The sequence below is a fragment of the Hemibagrus wyckioides genome, linkage group LG06 (genome assembly GCF_019097595.1).
Source record: "Hemibagrus wyckioides isolate EC202008001 linkage group LG06, SWU_Hwy_1.0, whole genome shotgun sequence".
Classification (NCBI taxonomy): Eukaryota; Metazoa; Chordata; class Actinopteri; order Siluriformes; family Bagridae; genus Hemibagrus; species Hemibagrus wyckioides.
In genome coordinates this window covers 43546254-43560361 of record NC_080715.1, presented here as the reverse complement: position 1 = coordinate 43560361, position 14108 = coordinate 43546254, and the positions used below count along the sequence as shown (strand labels likewise).

Sequence of the window (14108 nt, the reverse complement as noted above, 5' to 3'; positions counted from 1 at the left end):
TGGTGTTTTGTGGTCAGTAACAAGTAGAAATTGTATCACAAATGATCTTATAGAAAAGTATTTAATTTCAACAAGATTTCACATTATAGAGAGATCGTTCCTGAGCACCAAAGCACTAAAATGTAAATCTAAAACACACACAGAATATTTATTCTTTGTAATGTGGTCTTCTTCTTTTTCTTCTTTCGGCTTTTCCCTTCAGGGGTCGCCCCAGCGAATCATCTTTCTCCACCTATCCCTATCTTCTGCATCCTCAACACTTACACCCATTAGCTTCATATCCTCATTTATTACATCCATATACCTCCTCTTTGGCCTTCCTCTTTTCCTCTTGCCTGGCAGTTCCATGTCAAACATTCTCCTACCAATATACTCACTCTCCCTCCTCTGGACATGTGTAACGTCTCGTCAGACATAGGAGTGTTAGAATCTATACACAGAAGTAATAAAGAACAGAAGGCAAAATCTTAGTCGAGGTCACGAAGAAACAGAGTCAAAACCAGAAAGCAACACTGTGGACCAAAACCAAAACACAAATCCAGAAATCGAAGTCAAAAGCAAACGGGCAGGGTCATGCACGAGGTAACTAGACAATGACTAAATCAAGGCTTGGCAAGTAACGCTATAGGAAAGAATGCTTCGCAATGTGGTTGAGATAGCGTGCTGCTTATATACGTCTCTGGACTGGAAGTGGGCAGAAACGGTTAATATTCGGGCGATGGCTCCCTCTGGTGTTCAGGCCTCGTGACAGAACCCCCCTGTCTAGGAACACCTCCAGGTGTTCGATGTCGAGGGCGCCCCCTCGGGCGAGGAGCAGGTCTGTGGGGAAAGTTCTGGTGAAATTCCTCTATGAGTGCAGGGTCCAGGAAGTCGTGTGCATTGACCCAGCAGCGCTCCTCCAGGCCATATCCCTCCCAGTCCACCAAGTATTGGAGGCGGCGACCCTGGCGATGCGAGTTAAGGATAGTGTGAACCCGATAGGCGAGGGAACCGTCAATGTCCAGGGGAGGGGGTGGCTCATGGGCGGTGGGGCCCGCAGTTTGTGGTTCGTGATAGGGCTTGAGCAGAGACACATGAAACATGGGTGCAAGGCGATAAGAGGCAGGCAGCTCTAGGCGATACGAGACGGGATTAACCTGGCGAACAATTTTGAAGGGGCCGATGAATCTGGGGCTGAGCTTACAGCAGGGCAGTTTGAGTTTCAGGTTGCGCGTGGATAGCCAAACCTTTTGACCCACCAGGTAGGTTGGATGGGGTTGACGTCGGCGATTGGCCTGAATAACCTGTCTATGTATTGCCCGGTGAAGGCGGACATGGGCTCGTTCCCAGATCTCTTGGCTTCGCTTGGACCACTCGTCAACCACGGGGACGTTGGAAGGCTCCTCAGACCATGGGAACAATGGTGGCTGATAGCCAAATACACATTGGAACGGCGTCAGCGTAGAGGAATGGGTTAAGGAGTTCTGAGCATATTCGGCCCACGGGAGGAATTCACTCTATCTGTGCTGTTCCTTGCTGCAGTAAACCCTCAGGAACCTTCCCAGCTCTTGATTCAGACGTTCTGTTAGATTGGGGATGGTATCCTGAGCTCAGACTGACTTTGATTCTCAACTGTTTACAAAACTCCTGCCAGACCCTGGAGGTAAACTGCGGCCCTCGGTCTGACACTATGTCTTCAGGGAGCCCAAAATTCCGGAATACGTTGTGAAAGATGGCTAAGGCAGTTTCCATAGTCTTGGGTAAGCCTTTCATGGGGACCAATTTGCAAGCCTTGGAGAACCGGTCAATGACGACCATGATGGTCGTGAAGCCCTGCGAGTCGGGGAGCTCAGTGAGAAAGTCAATGGAGATGTGAGACCAGGGACGGTGTGGGACGGGTAGTGGTTCCAACAGACCTTCTGGCAAATGGCGTTCGGTCCGAGACTGGGTGCAGACTGAGCATGAGCGTACAAATTTCTCCACATCCTGGTTTAGAGAAGGCCACCAAAAGGTCTGACGCAGCAATTGGGCCGTACGATGGATGCCTGGGTGGCCGGAGCTGGGGCTTTCGTGGGTCCACCTAATCAGTCTTAGATGGAGTGCAGTGGGAACATAACACTTGGAGGGTGGACAATTTGGGGGTGGTGCCTCGGATGTGTAGGCCTGTTCAATTTCTCCCATGATATCCCAGCATATGGGGGCTACTAGAACAGATGATGGGAGGATAGTGTCGGGGTGTGAGGATGACTCGATGACCTCATGAATTCTGGAGAGAGCATCTGCTTTCCTGTTCTTAGAGCCGGGACAATAGGTGACCGTGAACTTGAACCGTGAGAAAAACAATGCCCACCTGGCTTGGCGTGGGTTAAGGCGTTTTGCTTCTCGAAGATACGCAAGGTTACGGTGATCAGTGAGAATGAGAAACGGGTGAATTGCCCCCTCCAACCAATGTCTCCACTCTTCCAGAGCAGCCTTCATAGCTAGAAGCTCCTTGTTGCCCACGTCATAATTCAATTCCGCCTGTGTTAATTTACGAGAGTAGAAGGCACATGGGTGTAGTTTGCCAGACTCTGGCTGGCGTTGAGAGAGTACTGCCCCTATCCCGCTGTTCGAGGCGTCCACCTCCACTGTAAAAGGTAAATCCGTTCGTGGGTGTTGGAGTATAGGGGCAGAGGAGAAGCTGTGCCTGAGCTTATCGAAGGCTGTTCTGGCTTGATCAGTCCACTTTAGTTTCTGTGGTTTTTCCTTTAACAACGAGGTTAGAGGACTGGCTATGGTGCTATAGTTCCGATTGAAACGGCGATAAAAGTTTTCAAACCCCAGGAATCGCTGTAGGCCTTTAACACTGATGGGCTCAGGCCAGGACGTGATCACTGACACCTTGGACTGGTCCATCTCACTCTGTTTTGAGAGATCATGTAACCCAGAAACGTGATGGAGGAGCGATGGAACTCACACTTTCCCAACTTCACGAAGAGGTTATGGGCTGCCAGGCGGTGGAGGACGGCTCGAACGTGGGAAATATGTTGTTTCAAGTCTGATGAGTAAATCAAAATGTCGTCAATGTAGGCTATTACGTGACTGTGGAGCATGTCCCTGAATACTTCATTTATCATGGATTGAAACACTGCAGGGGCGTTAGTGAGTCCATAAGGCATGACTAAGTACTCATAGTGTCCATTAGTGGTGTGAAAAGCAGTTTTCCATTCATCTCCATCTCTTATCCTGATCAGATTGTAGGCACTGTGCAGATCGAGTTTAGTGAACACTTTGGCCCCTTGTAGCTGTTCGAGGGCGGCTGGAACTAAGGGGAGAGGATAGGGGTAAGGCACTGTGATTGCGTTCAAACCACGATAGTCAATGCATGGCCGGAGCCCTGCATCCTTCTTTTCCAAAAAGAAAAAGCCTGCCTCCGCCGGAGATGTAGAGGGCCGTATATAACCTGCAGCAAGGGCCTCTTCGATGTAATCCTCCATAGCCTTTTTTTCCAGGATGGAGAGAGGGTAAACTCGATTCTTGGGTGGTACGGTGTTGGGGAGGAGTTCTATGGTGCAATCCCATGGTCTGTGTGGAGGGAGCCTGGTCACCTTTTCCTTACTGAAAACCTCCCGTAGGTCGTAGCTGGGCTTTCTATGGAAGTAGCGAGGCATGGACAAGGAGTATGATTCAGAAAACAGTTCTTTATGCAGAAAGGGGCCCATCTTCGGATGTCATCGTCCTTCCAGGATATGTCTGGGTCGTGAAGTTGCAGCCAGGGAAGGCCCAGTACTATGGGGTTGGACGGGGAAGAGATGACAAAGAAAGATAATCGTTCATGATGGGATAATCCGAGTTGGAGGTCAAGGGGTTGTGTTTGATGAGAAATGAGACCCCCTCCGATGGGCTGATCGTTGATGGCGGTCACTCTGAGCGGGGGTATGCATGGGACTGTGGGGATGTGGAGATCGTGCACCAGAGTCTCTTCCATGAGGTTGACCGCCGAGCCCGAGTCAATTAATGCTGTGACAAAAAACTGAGAATGAGCAAGGAGTAGATATGCCGGAAGAGAAACTTTGGATAAACGTACTATGGTCTCTACCTGTGACGTAGATGGTTTTTTGGGACATCGGAGCACTCTGTGACCGGGTTTCCCGCAGTAGAAGCTGACGTTGAGTTTGGTGCGCCGTTCACGCTCCTCCGCGGTGTCGCGGCATGCCATTTCTGCTTGTAATTCCGGGTTGAGTCCCTCGCGGAAAACTGCCATGAGAGCTGTCGCATTCCATCCCGACTGAGCTGCCAACGTGCAGAATTTTATGGCATAATCCGCGGCTGTGTCCACCCCCTGGAGCAATTCCAGCAGCTGTACGGAAACATCCTTGCCTCCTGCCGGGTATTCAAACACCTCCTTGATTAAATTTGACTTGAGGGTCGGAGTCCCAACTGCTGCTGCCCAATCTAGCGCTCTGCCGGTTAGTAGGGATAATATGAACGCGCACCTGGTTCTCTCGTTGCTGTAAGCCTCAGGTTGGTGAGCGAAGTAGTTATCGCATTGACGAAGGAAACCCCGGTAGCGATCGGCGGATCCGTCGAACTCAAAACGAGGAAGTTTGCTGCGAACGTTGTACGCTGGTGCCGCGGCTGCCACTTGATCCGGTGGCTGTTGCTGGAGCTGTTGGTTAGCGGCTTTCAGTGCGTCGACCTCCGCCTGATAAGCTTGGATGAGGACTCGCTGTCACCATAGCGCAGCTTGCATATCTGCTGGACTCATCTCTGGCGAAGCATTCTGTAACGTCTCATCAGATGTAGGAGTGTTAGAATCCATACGCAGATGTAATAAAGGACAGAAGGCAAAATCTTAGTCGAGGTCACGAAGAAACAGGGTCAAAACCAGAAAGCAACACTGTGGACCAAAACACAAATCCAGAAATCGAAGTCAAAAGCAAACGGGCAGGGTCATGCACGAGGTAACTAGACAATGACTAAATCAAGGCTTGGCAAGTAACGCTATAGGAAACAATGCTTCGCAATGTGGCTGAGATAGCGTGCTGCTTATATACGTCTCTGGACCGGAAGTGGGCAGAAACGGTTAATATTCGGGCGATGGCTCCCTCTGGTGTTCAGGCCTCGTGACAACATGTCCAATCCATGTTAATCTGGCCTCTCTAACTTTGTCCCCCAAACATCCAACATGAGCTGTCCCTCTGATGTACTCCTTCCTAATCCTGTCCAACCTTGTCACTCCCAAAGAGAACCTCAACATCTTCAGCTCTGCTACCTCCAGCTCTGACTCCTGTCTCTGTCTCAGTGATACTGTCTCTAAACCATACAGCATGACTGGTCTCACCACTGTCCTGTACACCTTCCCCTTGATTCTTGCTGAAATTTTTCTATCACACAGAACTCCCGACACCTCTTCACCCTGTAATCTTACTGTTCCACTTCCCTCCCTGTCATTCACACACATGTACTCAGTCTTACTACGACTGACTTTCATTCCTCTTCTCTCCAGCGCAAACCTCCACCTCTCCAGGTTTTCCTCCACCTTCTCTCTGCTCTCACTACAGATCACAATGTCATCTGCAAACATCATTGTCCAAGGAGTCTTCTGTCGGACCTCCTCTGACAACTGGTCCATCACCATAGCAAACAGGAAGGGGCTCAGAGCCGATCCCTGATGCAGTCCCACCTCCACTTTGAACTCCTCTGTCTGACCTACAGCACACCTCCCCACTGTCCTGCTCCTCTCATACATGTCCTGCACCACTCTGACATACTTCTCTGCTACTCCTGACTTCCTCATACAGTACCACAGCTCTTCTCTTGGTACCCTGTCATACGCTTTCTCCAAGTCTACAGACACACAATGCAACTCTCTCTGACCATCCCTATACTTCATCAGAATTCTGAGAGCAAAAATTGCATCTGTTGTGCTCTTTCTGGGCATGAAGCCATACTGCTGCTCACAAATTTCCACTACCTTCCTTAACCTAGCTTCCACTACTCTTTCCCATAGCTTCATTGTATGGCTCATCAACTGTATCCCCCTATAGTTGCTGCAACTCTGCATGTCACCCTTATTCTTAAAGATCGGCACTAATACACTTCTTCTCCATTCCTCAGGCATATTCTCACTCTCTAAAACCCTGTTAAACAGACTAGTTAAAAATTCCACTGCTGCCTCTCCTAGACACTTCCAGACCTCCACCGGGATGTCGTCAGGACCAACTGTTTTTCATCCTGCTTTTCATCCTCTTTAAAGCCTTTCTGAATTCATACCTTCTTATCTTATCTACTTTCTGATCCACAGAGTTCACCCCTTCTACTCTTTTTTCCCTCTCATTTTCCTCATTCATCAGCTCTTCAAAGTACTCCTTCCATCTCCTCTGTACACTCTCCTCACTTGTGAGCACCTTTCTACCTCTATCCTTAATAACTCTAACTTGCTCCACATCCTTCCCATCTCGATCCCTCTGCCTAGCTTACACTCTCTCCCACTACCACTTTACAGTCACTAATCTCTTTCAGATTGCCTCTTCTACATAGGATGTAGTCTATCTGTTTGGTCCTACCTCCACTCTTGTAAGTCACTCTATGCTCCTCCCTCTTCTGAAAATAAGTGTTAACCACAGCCATGTTCATCCTCTTAGCAAAGTCCACTACCATCTGTCCTTCAAGGTTCCTTTCCTTAACTCGAAACTTGCCCATCACCTCATCACCTGTGTTCCCCTCACCAACATGTCCATTAAAATCTGCTCCTATCACCACTCTCTCACCCATGGTCAAACTCTCTACCACCTCATCTAATTCACTCCAGAATCTCTCTTTCTCCACTATCTCCTTGAACCTCTAACTTCAGACTCATCACCCTGTCTGACACTCTCTTCACCTCCAGAACATTCCTCACAAACTCCTCCTTCAGGACCACACCTACCCCATATCTCTTACTATCCACACCATAATAAAACAGCTTGAACCCTGCTCCTATACTACAAACCTTGCTACCCTTCCACCTGGACTCCTGTACACACAGTATATCCACCTTCCTTCTCTCCATCATATCAGCCAGCTCTCTACCTTTCCCTGTCATAGTACCAACATTCAGAGCTCCTATTCTCAGCCCTACACTCTTACCTTTCCTCTTCTCTCTCTGTCTACACACTCTCCTTCCTCCTCTACTTCTTCGAGCAACAGTAGCCCAATTTCCACCAGCGCCCTGTAGGTCAGCGGCGCCGATGGCAGGCGTTGTTAGCCTCGACTGATCTGATATGAAATTCAGAGTACTGACGATTTGCATGGTTAAATTTGGCAATGTTTTACACCAGATGCACTTCCTGACGCAACCCTCTCTATTTATCCGGGCTTGGGACCGGCACAGAAGTCACTGGACTGTGACCCCTATGGCCAGATTAGAAATCACATGGAATAAAGTGTTAAATTGTAATCATTGGAATTTTTCAATAAGGCCAAAAGTTTGCTGGAGCAGCAGCTACATGGGTTATATTTTTGCACTGAAGGGGGATGAAATGGTTAAAAGAGGAGCGTTCATAACTTCTCTGTGTTTGTGCTCCTCCTCCTTCCTCCCTCCCTCTCTCTCATGCACACACACACACACACATACACACACACATACACACACACACACACACACAGAACCAGGAAGTTTAAGAGAAAATGAAACAGATCTCTCTCTCCACGTGTTAGTCTAGGAAAATGGCTGAAGCCAGTATTTCGGTAGATCAGTTTTCAGTGGATCAGTTCAGCTGTCCAGTGTGTCTGGATCTCCTGAAGGATCCGGTGACTATCCCCTGTGGTCACAGTTTCTGTAAGGTGTGTATTAATGGTTGCTGGGATCAGGAGGATCAGAAGGGCGTCTACAGCTGTCCTCAGTGCAGAGACACTTTCACTCCAAGGCCTGTTCTACGCAGAAACAACATGCTGGCTGAAGTGGTGGAGAAACTGAAGAAGACTGAAGTCCAAGCTGCTTCTCCTGCCCACTGTTATGCTGGACCTGGAGATGTGGAGTGTGATTTCTGCACCGGGAGAAAACACAAAGCCGTCAAGTCCTGTCTGATGTGTGTGACCTCCTTTTGTGAAACTCATCTGAAACCTCATTTAGATATTCCTGCTTTAAAAAAACACACGTTAGTCGAAGCCTCTGGAAATCTACAAGAGAAGATCTGCTCTGAACATGATAAAGTGCTGGAGATCTACTGTCGTACTGATCAAAGATGTATTTGCTCTTTGTGCATGTTGGATAAACATAAAGGCCATGACGCTGTATCAGTTACAGCAGGAAGAGCTGAGAAACAGGTGAGGACTCATCCCAATGATATTTCTCATTTAGATTTAGCAGCTTTGGTCAGTTACAAGATTGAACTTGTGATTGAAGAGAGTTTGAATGGGATTGGTTGATTCTGAACACTGACACATTCCTAATTATAAAATTGAGTGCACAATTATGCAACCTGGTTATTTATTTTTTATTTATTTCTCCAAAAATGACTCAAGGTTGTTTCCACTTTAATTTATTGGCTGCAATTTCACATAAAATGTAGAAAAGACTCTGACAGGATTTATCTTGGTTTCATTTTTTTACACAACAAAAACCTGCCATTTTAACAGGGGTGTAGACTTTTTATATCCACTGTATAACCTTATGGATATAACTGATGTGTCCTCAGACTGAGCTAAAGGAGGATCAGATGAAATTCCTGCAGAGAATCCAGGAGAAGCAGAAGAAGGTGCAGGAGCTGAAACAGACTGTGAACACTATAAAGGTGAGCAGTGAGCAGAGACAGAGCTGCTCCTAGAAACACACACAACATGGACAACCAGTCATTTAGAGTCCCAGTAAGAGAGGGAATGATAGATGAGATTTATATCTTGTGTGTGTGTGTCTGTGTGTGTGTGTGTGTGTGTGTCTGTGTGTGTGTCTGTGTGTGTGTGTGTGTGTGTGTGTGTCCTAACAGCTCAGTGCACAGACAGCAGTAGATGACAGTGAGAGGATCTTTACTGAGATGATCAGCTTCATGGAGAAAAAGCGCTCAGAGGTGACGGAGCTGATCAGAGCTCAGGAGAAGACTGAACTGAGTCGAGCTGAACGACTCCTGGAGCAACTGGAGCAGGAGATTGCTGATCTTCAGAGGAGAGTCACTGAGCTGGAGCAGCTTTCACACACACACGATCACATCCATTTCCTCCAGGTAACACTCACTGTCTGATCTACAGAGCCAGCTGTTCCTCACACACTCTCTAAAACACCTCTCATTAAAGCAGCAATAAATGTCCCTGTCTGACATCACAAGTGTGTCTTTCATTTCATTTCTTCTCTGTAGGCTTTAGCTTCTGGATGTCAATCTCCATTAAAAAGACCAGAGTTTGACACGTCCAGAATCACTGTCCCTCAACATCTGTCATTTGATGGAGTGAGGAATTCTCTCTCAGATCTGAAGAAGAGACTGGAGGAATTCTGTGAGGAGGAATTCAACAAAATCCCTCCACATGGTAAGAGGAGCTGCTCCTGCTGGAGAAACACAATGATGGACGTCTTTACTCGCTCTGTGAAGTGTTATTTCTTAGCCATGCTCCTGCTTACTTTTCTGCAGCCAGTTTGCTCACCTGACACTTTGAAGTAAAATACTGATTTCAAATGAATAAACTGACTGTATCACTTTCAACTGTTTCCATCTTTTACACAACCTGATGATGCTTTTTGTCTTCATTTCCATTTTTCTCTCCACAGCTGCAGCAGTTCAGATCATTTCACTACCAGAGATACAGAACAGAGAAGAGTTTCTGAAATGTATGTCTAACACACACACAGACACACACACACACAAAAACACACACACAGATACACACGAACACATGTACATTAAGTACACACACACACACACAAATACACACACGTACATTATGTAAAGACACACACAAATATAAATACACACACACACACGTACAGTACATTAAGTACACACACACACACACACACATACACACACAAATGTACCTTAAGTACACACACACACATGTAGAAGTGTAAATTACACACACACACACACACACACACACACAAACACACACATACACACACAAGCAGAAGTGTAAATTACACACACACACACAAACACACACACACACACACACACACACAAACACACACACACACACACACACAAACAAGCAGAGTAAATCACACACACATACATACACACACAGTTTTCAAACACTGTTCAGTTTGTTTTTCTCTTTTATTTTAGATTTCTGTTCTCTGACTCTGGATCCCAACACGACAAATCCTAAACTCATTCTGTATGAGAAGAACAGAGTGGTGAGAGGCAGTGTGAGAGAGCAGCAGTACTCTGATCATCCAGAGAGATTTGACTCCTGGTTTCAGGTGTTGTGTAAGGAGAGTGTGTGTGGACGCTGTTACTGGGAGGTGGAGTGGACCGGTGTTAGAGGTGTGTCCATATCAGTCTCATATAAAGACATCAGCAGGAAAGGACCGGGTGATGAGTGTGGGTTTGGACGCAACAATCAGTCCTGGAGTCTGTGGTGTTCTTCTTCTCATTATTCTTCTCTCTCTTTCCTTCACAACAACACTGAGACTGATCTCAGAGTTCCATCATCCTCCAGAATAGGAGTTTATTTGGATCACAGTGCAGGAATTCTGTCCTTCTACAGTGTCTCTGACACCATGAAGCTCCTCCACAGAGTCCACACCACATTCACTCAGCCTCTACATGCTGGGTTCTTGGTTTGTTTACGATCAGAAGTGAGGTTGTGTGATCCAGAATAAGATGTATCTGGTGTTTTGTGGTCAGTAACAAGTAGAAATTGTATCACAAATGATCTTATAGAAAAGTGTTTCATTTCAACAAGATTCCACATTATAGAGAGATCGTTCCTGAGCACCAAAGCACTAAAATGTAAATCTAAAACACACACACAGAATATTCATTCTTTGTAATGTGGTAATCATTTTATTATCCACAGACACTTACAGAAATATGTTTTATAGGTTTTTAACAATTAAGAACCTTATTTTAATGAAACATTTATAAACTTTACAATATCCTGGTTGTGTAAGTATGTACAGCTTTATAATTGGGGGTGTGTCTGTGTTCAGAATAAACCAATCACATTCAATCTCATGTACAAAAGTAATTATCATCAGCTGCATCAATGAAATGATTCTGATTAACTCCAAATAAAGAAGATTCTGTGGGATTTTCTTCATATCTTCTTGTCTTCATCTGACCGACTAAAATAACAGAAGCAGCTTTGATTTACTGATATATTTAACTTTATAAACTCCTGACACAAATATGATATGAAACAGAGAGAGAGAGAGAGAGAGAGAGAGAGAGAGGAAACAGCACATGGTTCAAACTGTGAAGGGATTTCAGTCAGAAGTTTTGGAGATCTGCAGGATACACAAAATTATTCCTGAAAAGATGATACACCAGAAGCTGACCACATGGTTTAAAATGTTAAAACTTTACTCCTGATTGTGAAACAGAAATGTTTTCAGGTCAGAATGTTAATGTGGGAAGGGATTTTGAGTTTAGTTTGGAGTGTTTATATCAGACAGTCTGTATATATACAGTCTGTAAATCTACCCTTTCAGACGTCCTTCTCATCTAGGGACAGTTTGATATTTTCTTATCAAGTTTTCACTCTAGCCAAAATGTCTGAATGCCTTCACAGTCAGGTACCTATATCCACTCACTCTGAGATGCATGTTTCTTCACAATACGGGACCTGCATAGCAACTATAATCTCATCAGAACCAGTAAGGCTGACAAATGGAAAACCATCTTTCACATGATAGATGCAATGGTGTAAAGCACAATGGTGTTTAGCAGTTGCCAGGAGAACGGTACTTGCCTGACTGCATTGTGCCAAGTTTAATAAATAAATTTTTGCCAGATGTGGAACATGTTTTAGATTCTACATAAAGGGATAATGCAGGGAATACAAGTCTGGAAATCCTTTAAACCTTGGACATCAACACTCCACCTTTAAGAGATAAGTTTCTTTGGGGACAACAATTCAAAATATTTTTTGTCTTTTATAATCTTTGTGAGCAATTTTCTGTAATTCTCTCTGAAGCTGATTTACTAATTACAATAGCCAAGTATCTACCTAGCTGTTTAACTTGTATCCCAGATATACATTATTCATCCTGGTATTGTAGTGCCATCATTTTTCTTTTCGAGTGATTGACTGATAAACCTAAGGTATCCGAGAACAACTGAAGAGCCTCCAAAATAACAGAGACCTGATCTTTATTCTTCAGAAATAAAAGTTTCTGCTACTAATAAAAATAAAAAAACAGGGAAATAGGGCACACCTTTCTAATTCCTCTTCAGACAACAAAACAAGAAGATAAAGAATCCCTACTTGAAATATTAATATTGAAGGGTCTGATACATGAAATCGTGCTATTGACTTGTAAATATCTAAAAACAAAATTCCTCATTTATTAAATCTGAATAATCTAAAAACTCTAAAAGCAGTCTGATATTGTTTAAAATATTTCTCCACTTCATAAATTCAGACTGGGTGAAAGATATCATTTCCTCCAAACATGCTTTTAATCTATTGGCATATAAACACGCTAATAAATTGTAATCCCAGTTAAGCAGCATGATCGGGCGCCAGTTATTAGAGTGCAAAATGTTGTAAGAAAAATAAAACGTTCTTAATGAAGAAGTTTATTGCATTGTAGCATTGACAAAATACATAAAGTTCTTTGGGTTCACTGGAGTCAAAAACGAACACAGGACAAATTCTGCTCAAACATTTCATACAGTTTACTTTTTGCAATTTAAATAAGTTTCACTTTAAATGTGAAGTGTAAGAACTGATTATCACCCAAAGTTCAAGCCGACGTTCACAGGGTACCCGACTTTCAGGGTAAGCTTTTTCTATTCATTTCTCTTTAATTTGAACTCTTCTGTACTTTTTTAAATAAGTTTTTCTCTTTAATAAAGTTACCGCGGAAGAACTAGAGGGTATTAGCCTCAGTCAGACTGAACCAGGTACTGTATCTCTCTCTGTGTATTTTGCCATCTGTTATATATAGCTCTGGTAAAAAACTTTTTTTTTCCTACGCGTGCCAGATTTTACACGCAACATAAATCCTGATGAGTTTTCCAGGGAGCCGGGGAACGACAGCCTCGTGGAGGATCTGGATTTAATTCTAACAGGGGCTTCACCAGTGAGGACTTCGCCAGCGATCTCACGAGATCGACGTGTTCAGCACGCTCCTCCGAGAAGTGGAGACCCCGCGATCGAAATATTACCGACTCCGGCCCCACGAGTCGCGAGCGTGACGCCCATCTTAAAAGCCTGCGATGCGCCCCGGCAAGCGAAGGGACTGAAATTTCTCAGAAATATCAATAGTGAAAAGGTTGTTTACAGACTCGGCCAAATCACCCACGTGTTCGACCAGGGAAGCGGGGCGTGTGATTAACGGTGTGTTTTATGCGTGTGTGTGTGTGAGAATATGTGTCTTCTTTTTTAAAAAAAAAAACAGTGTGTGAATACGTTTTTGTGATACGAGCCTTATTTTTAAAAACAATCAGAGACTGAATCGGAGAACACCCCCGAACCGAATCAGGAAGCGGAGCGACGACGGAGAGAACGTGGATGTCCCGTTAGAGCTCTGTTTAAGCGCAGGTTTCCTCAGCGACGGTTTAACGGTATGTTGTTTATATATATATTTAGATTACATTTCTTCTTTATATACCTATACGTATAAGATTTTGATAGGGATTTTTTTTCAGGCGACGTCTCTAACAGGGAAGTGAGACCCGAACGGTTCGAGAATTCCGCAGCCTCTCCACCAGCGTCGTGACGGAGGATTATTGCGTCTCGCCGAAATAATGAGCGATTTGATTCACGATCTTATTCGTGACTACAGTGCCACGTTTTCTAACGCGTATGAAAAGGTTTTGAGTGAAATGTTTTGAGTGAAATGTTTTGAATGTTCGGCTCGGTATATATTTTTGACGTTGTGATTGCAAGGTTATAGATGGGGGTAATTATATATAATAAAATTGTGCATGAAAAAATAAAAAATCATTTAACCCCTGAGTTGTGACATTTTATTTAGCCCCTCGTTCAAAGTAAAAAAGCATACA

General features: G+C 44.7%; 1 protein-coding gene across 1 annotated transcript; it reads left to right on the top strand.

Moving 5' to 3' along the window:
* Positions 1–3062: 3062 nt before the first annotated feature.
* Positions 3063–12760, top strand: LOC131354371 (E3 ubiquitin/ISG15 ligase TRIM25-like). Its single transcript, XM_058391932.1, has 6 exons — positions 3063–8268; positions 8640–8735; positions 8928–9161; positions 9294–9462; positions 9701–9760; positions 10218–12760. Exons 1-6 carry the CDS (start codon positions 7669–7671, stop codon positions 10754–10756), a joined length of 1698 nt encoding a protein of 565 aa, XP_058247915.1. The 5' UTR covers positions 3063–7668; the 3' UTR covers positions 10757–12760.
* The last annotated feature ends 1348 nt before the right edge of the window (positions 12761–14108 follow it).

What these genes read in the sequence shown, in the direction of transcription:
- LOC131354371 (XM_058391932.1), top strand. Translation starts at nt 7,669, where the DNA reads ATGGCTGAAGCCAGTATTTCGGTAGATCAGTTTTCAGTGGATCAGTTC. An exon ending in AGACTGTGAACACTATAAAG is followed by an intron (nt 8,736 to 8,927) that starts GTGAGCAGTGAG and finishes GTGTCCTAACAG; the next exon opens with CTCAGTGCACAGACAGCAGT. An exon ending in CAACAAAATCCCTCCACATG is followed by an intron (nt 9,463 to 9,700) that starts GTAAGAGGAGCT and finishes TTCTCTCCACAG; the next exon opens with CTGCAGCAGTTCAGATCATT.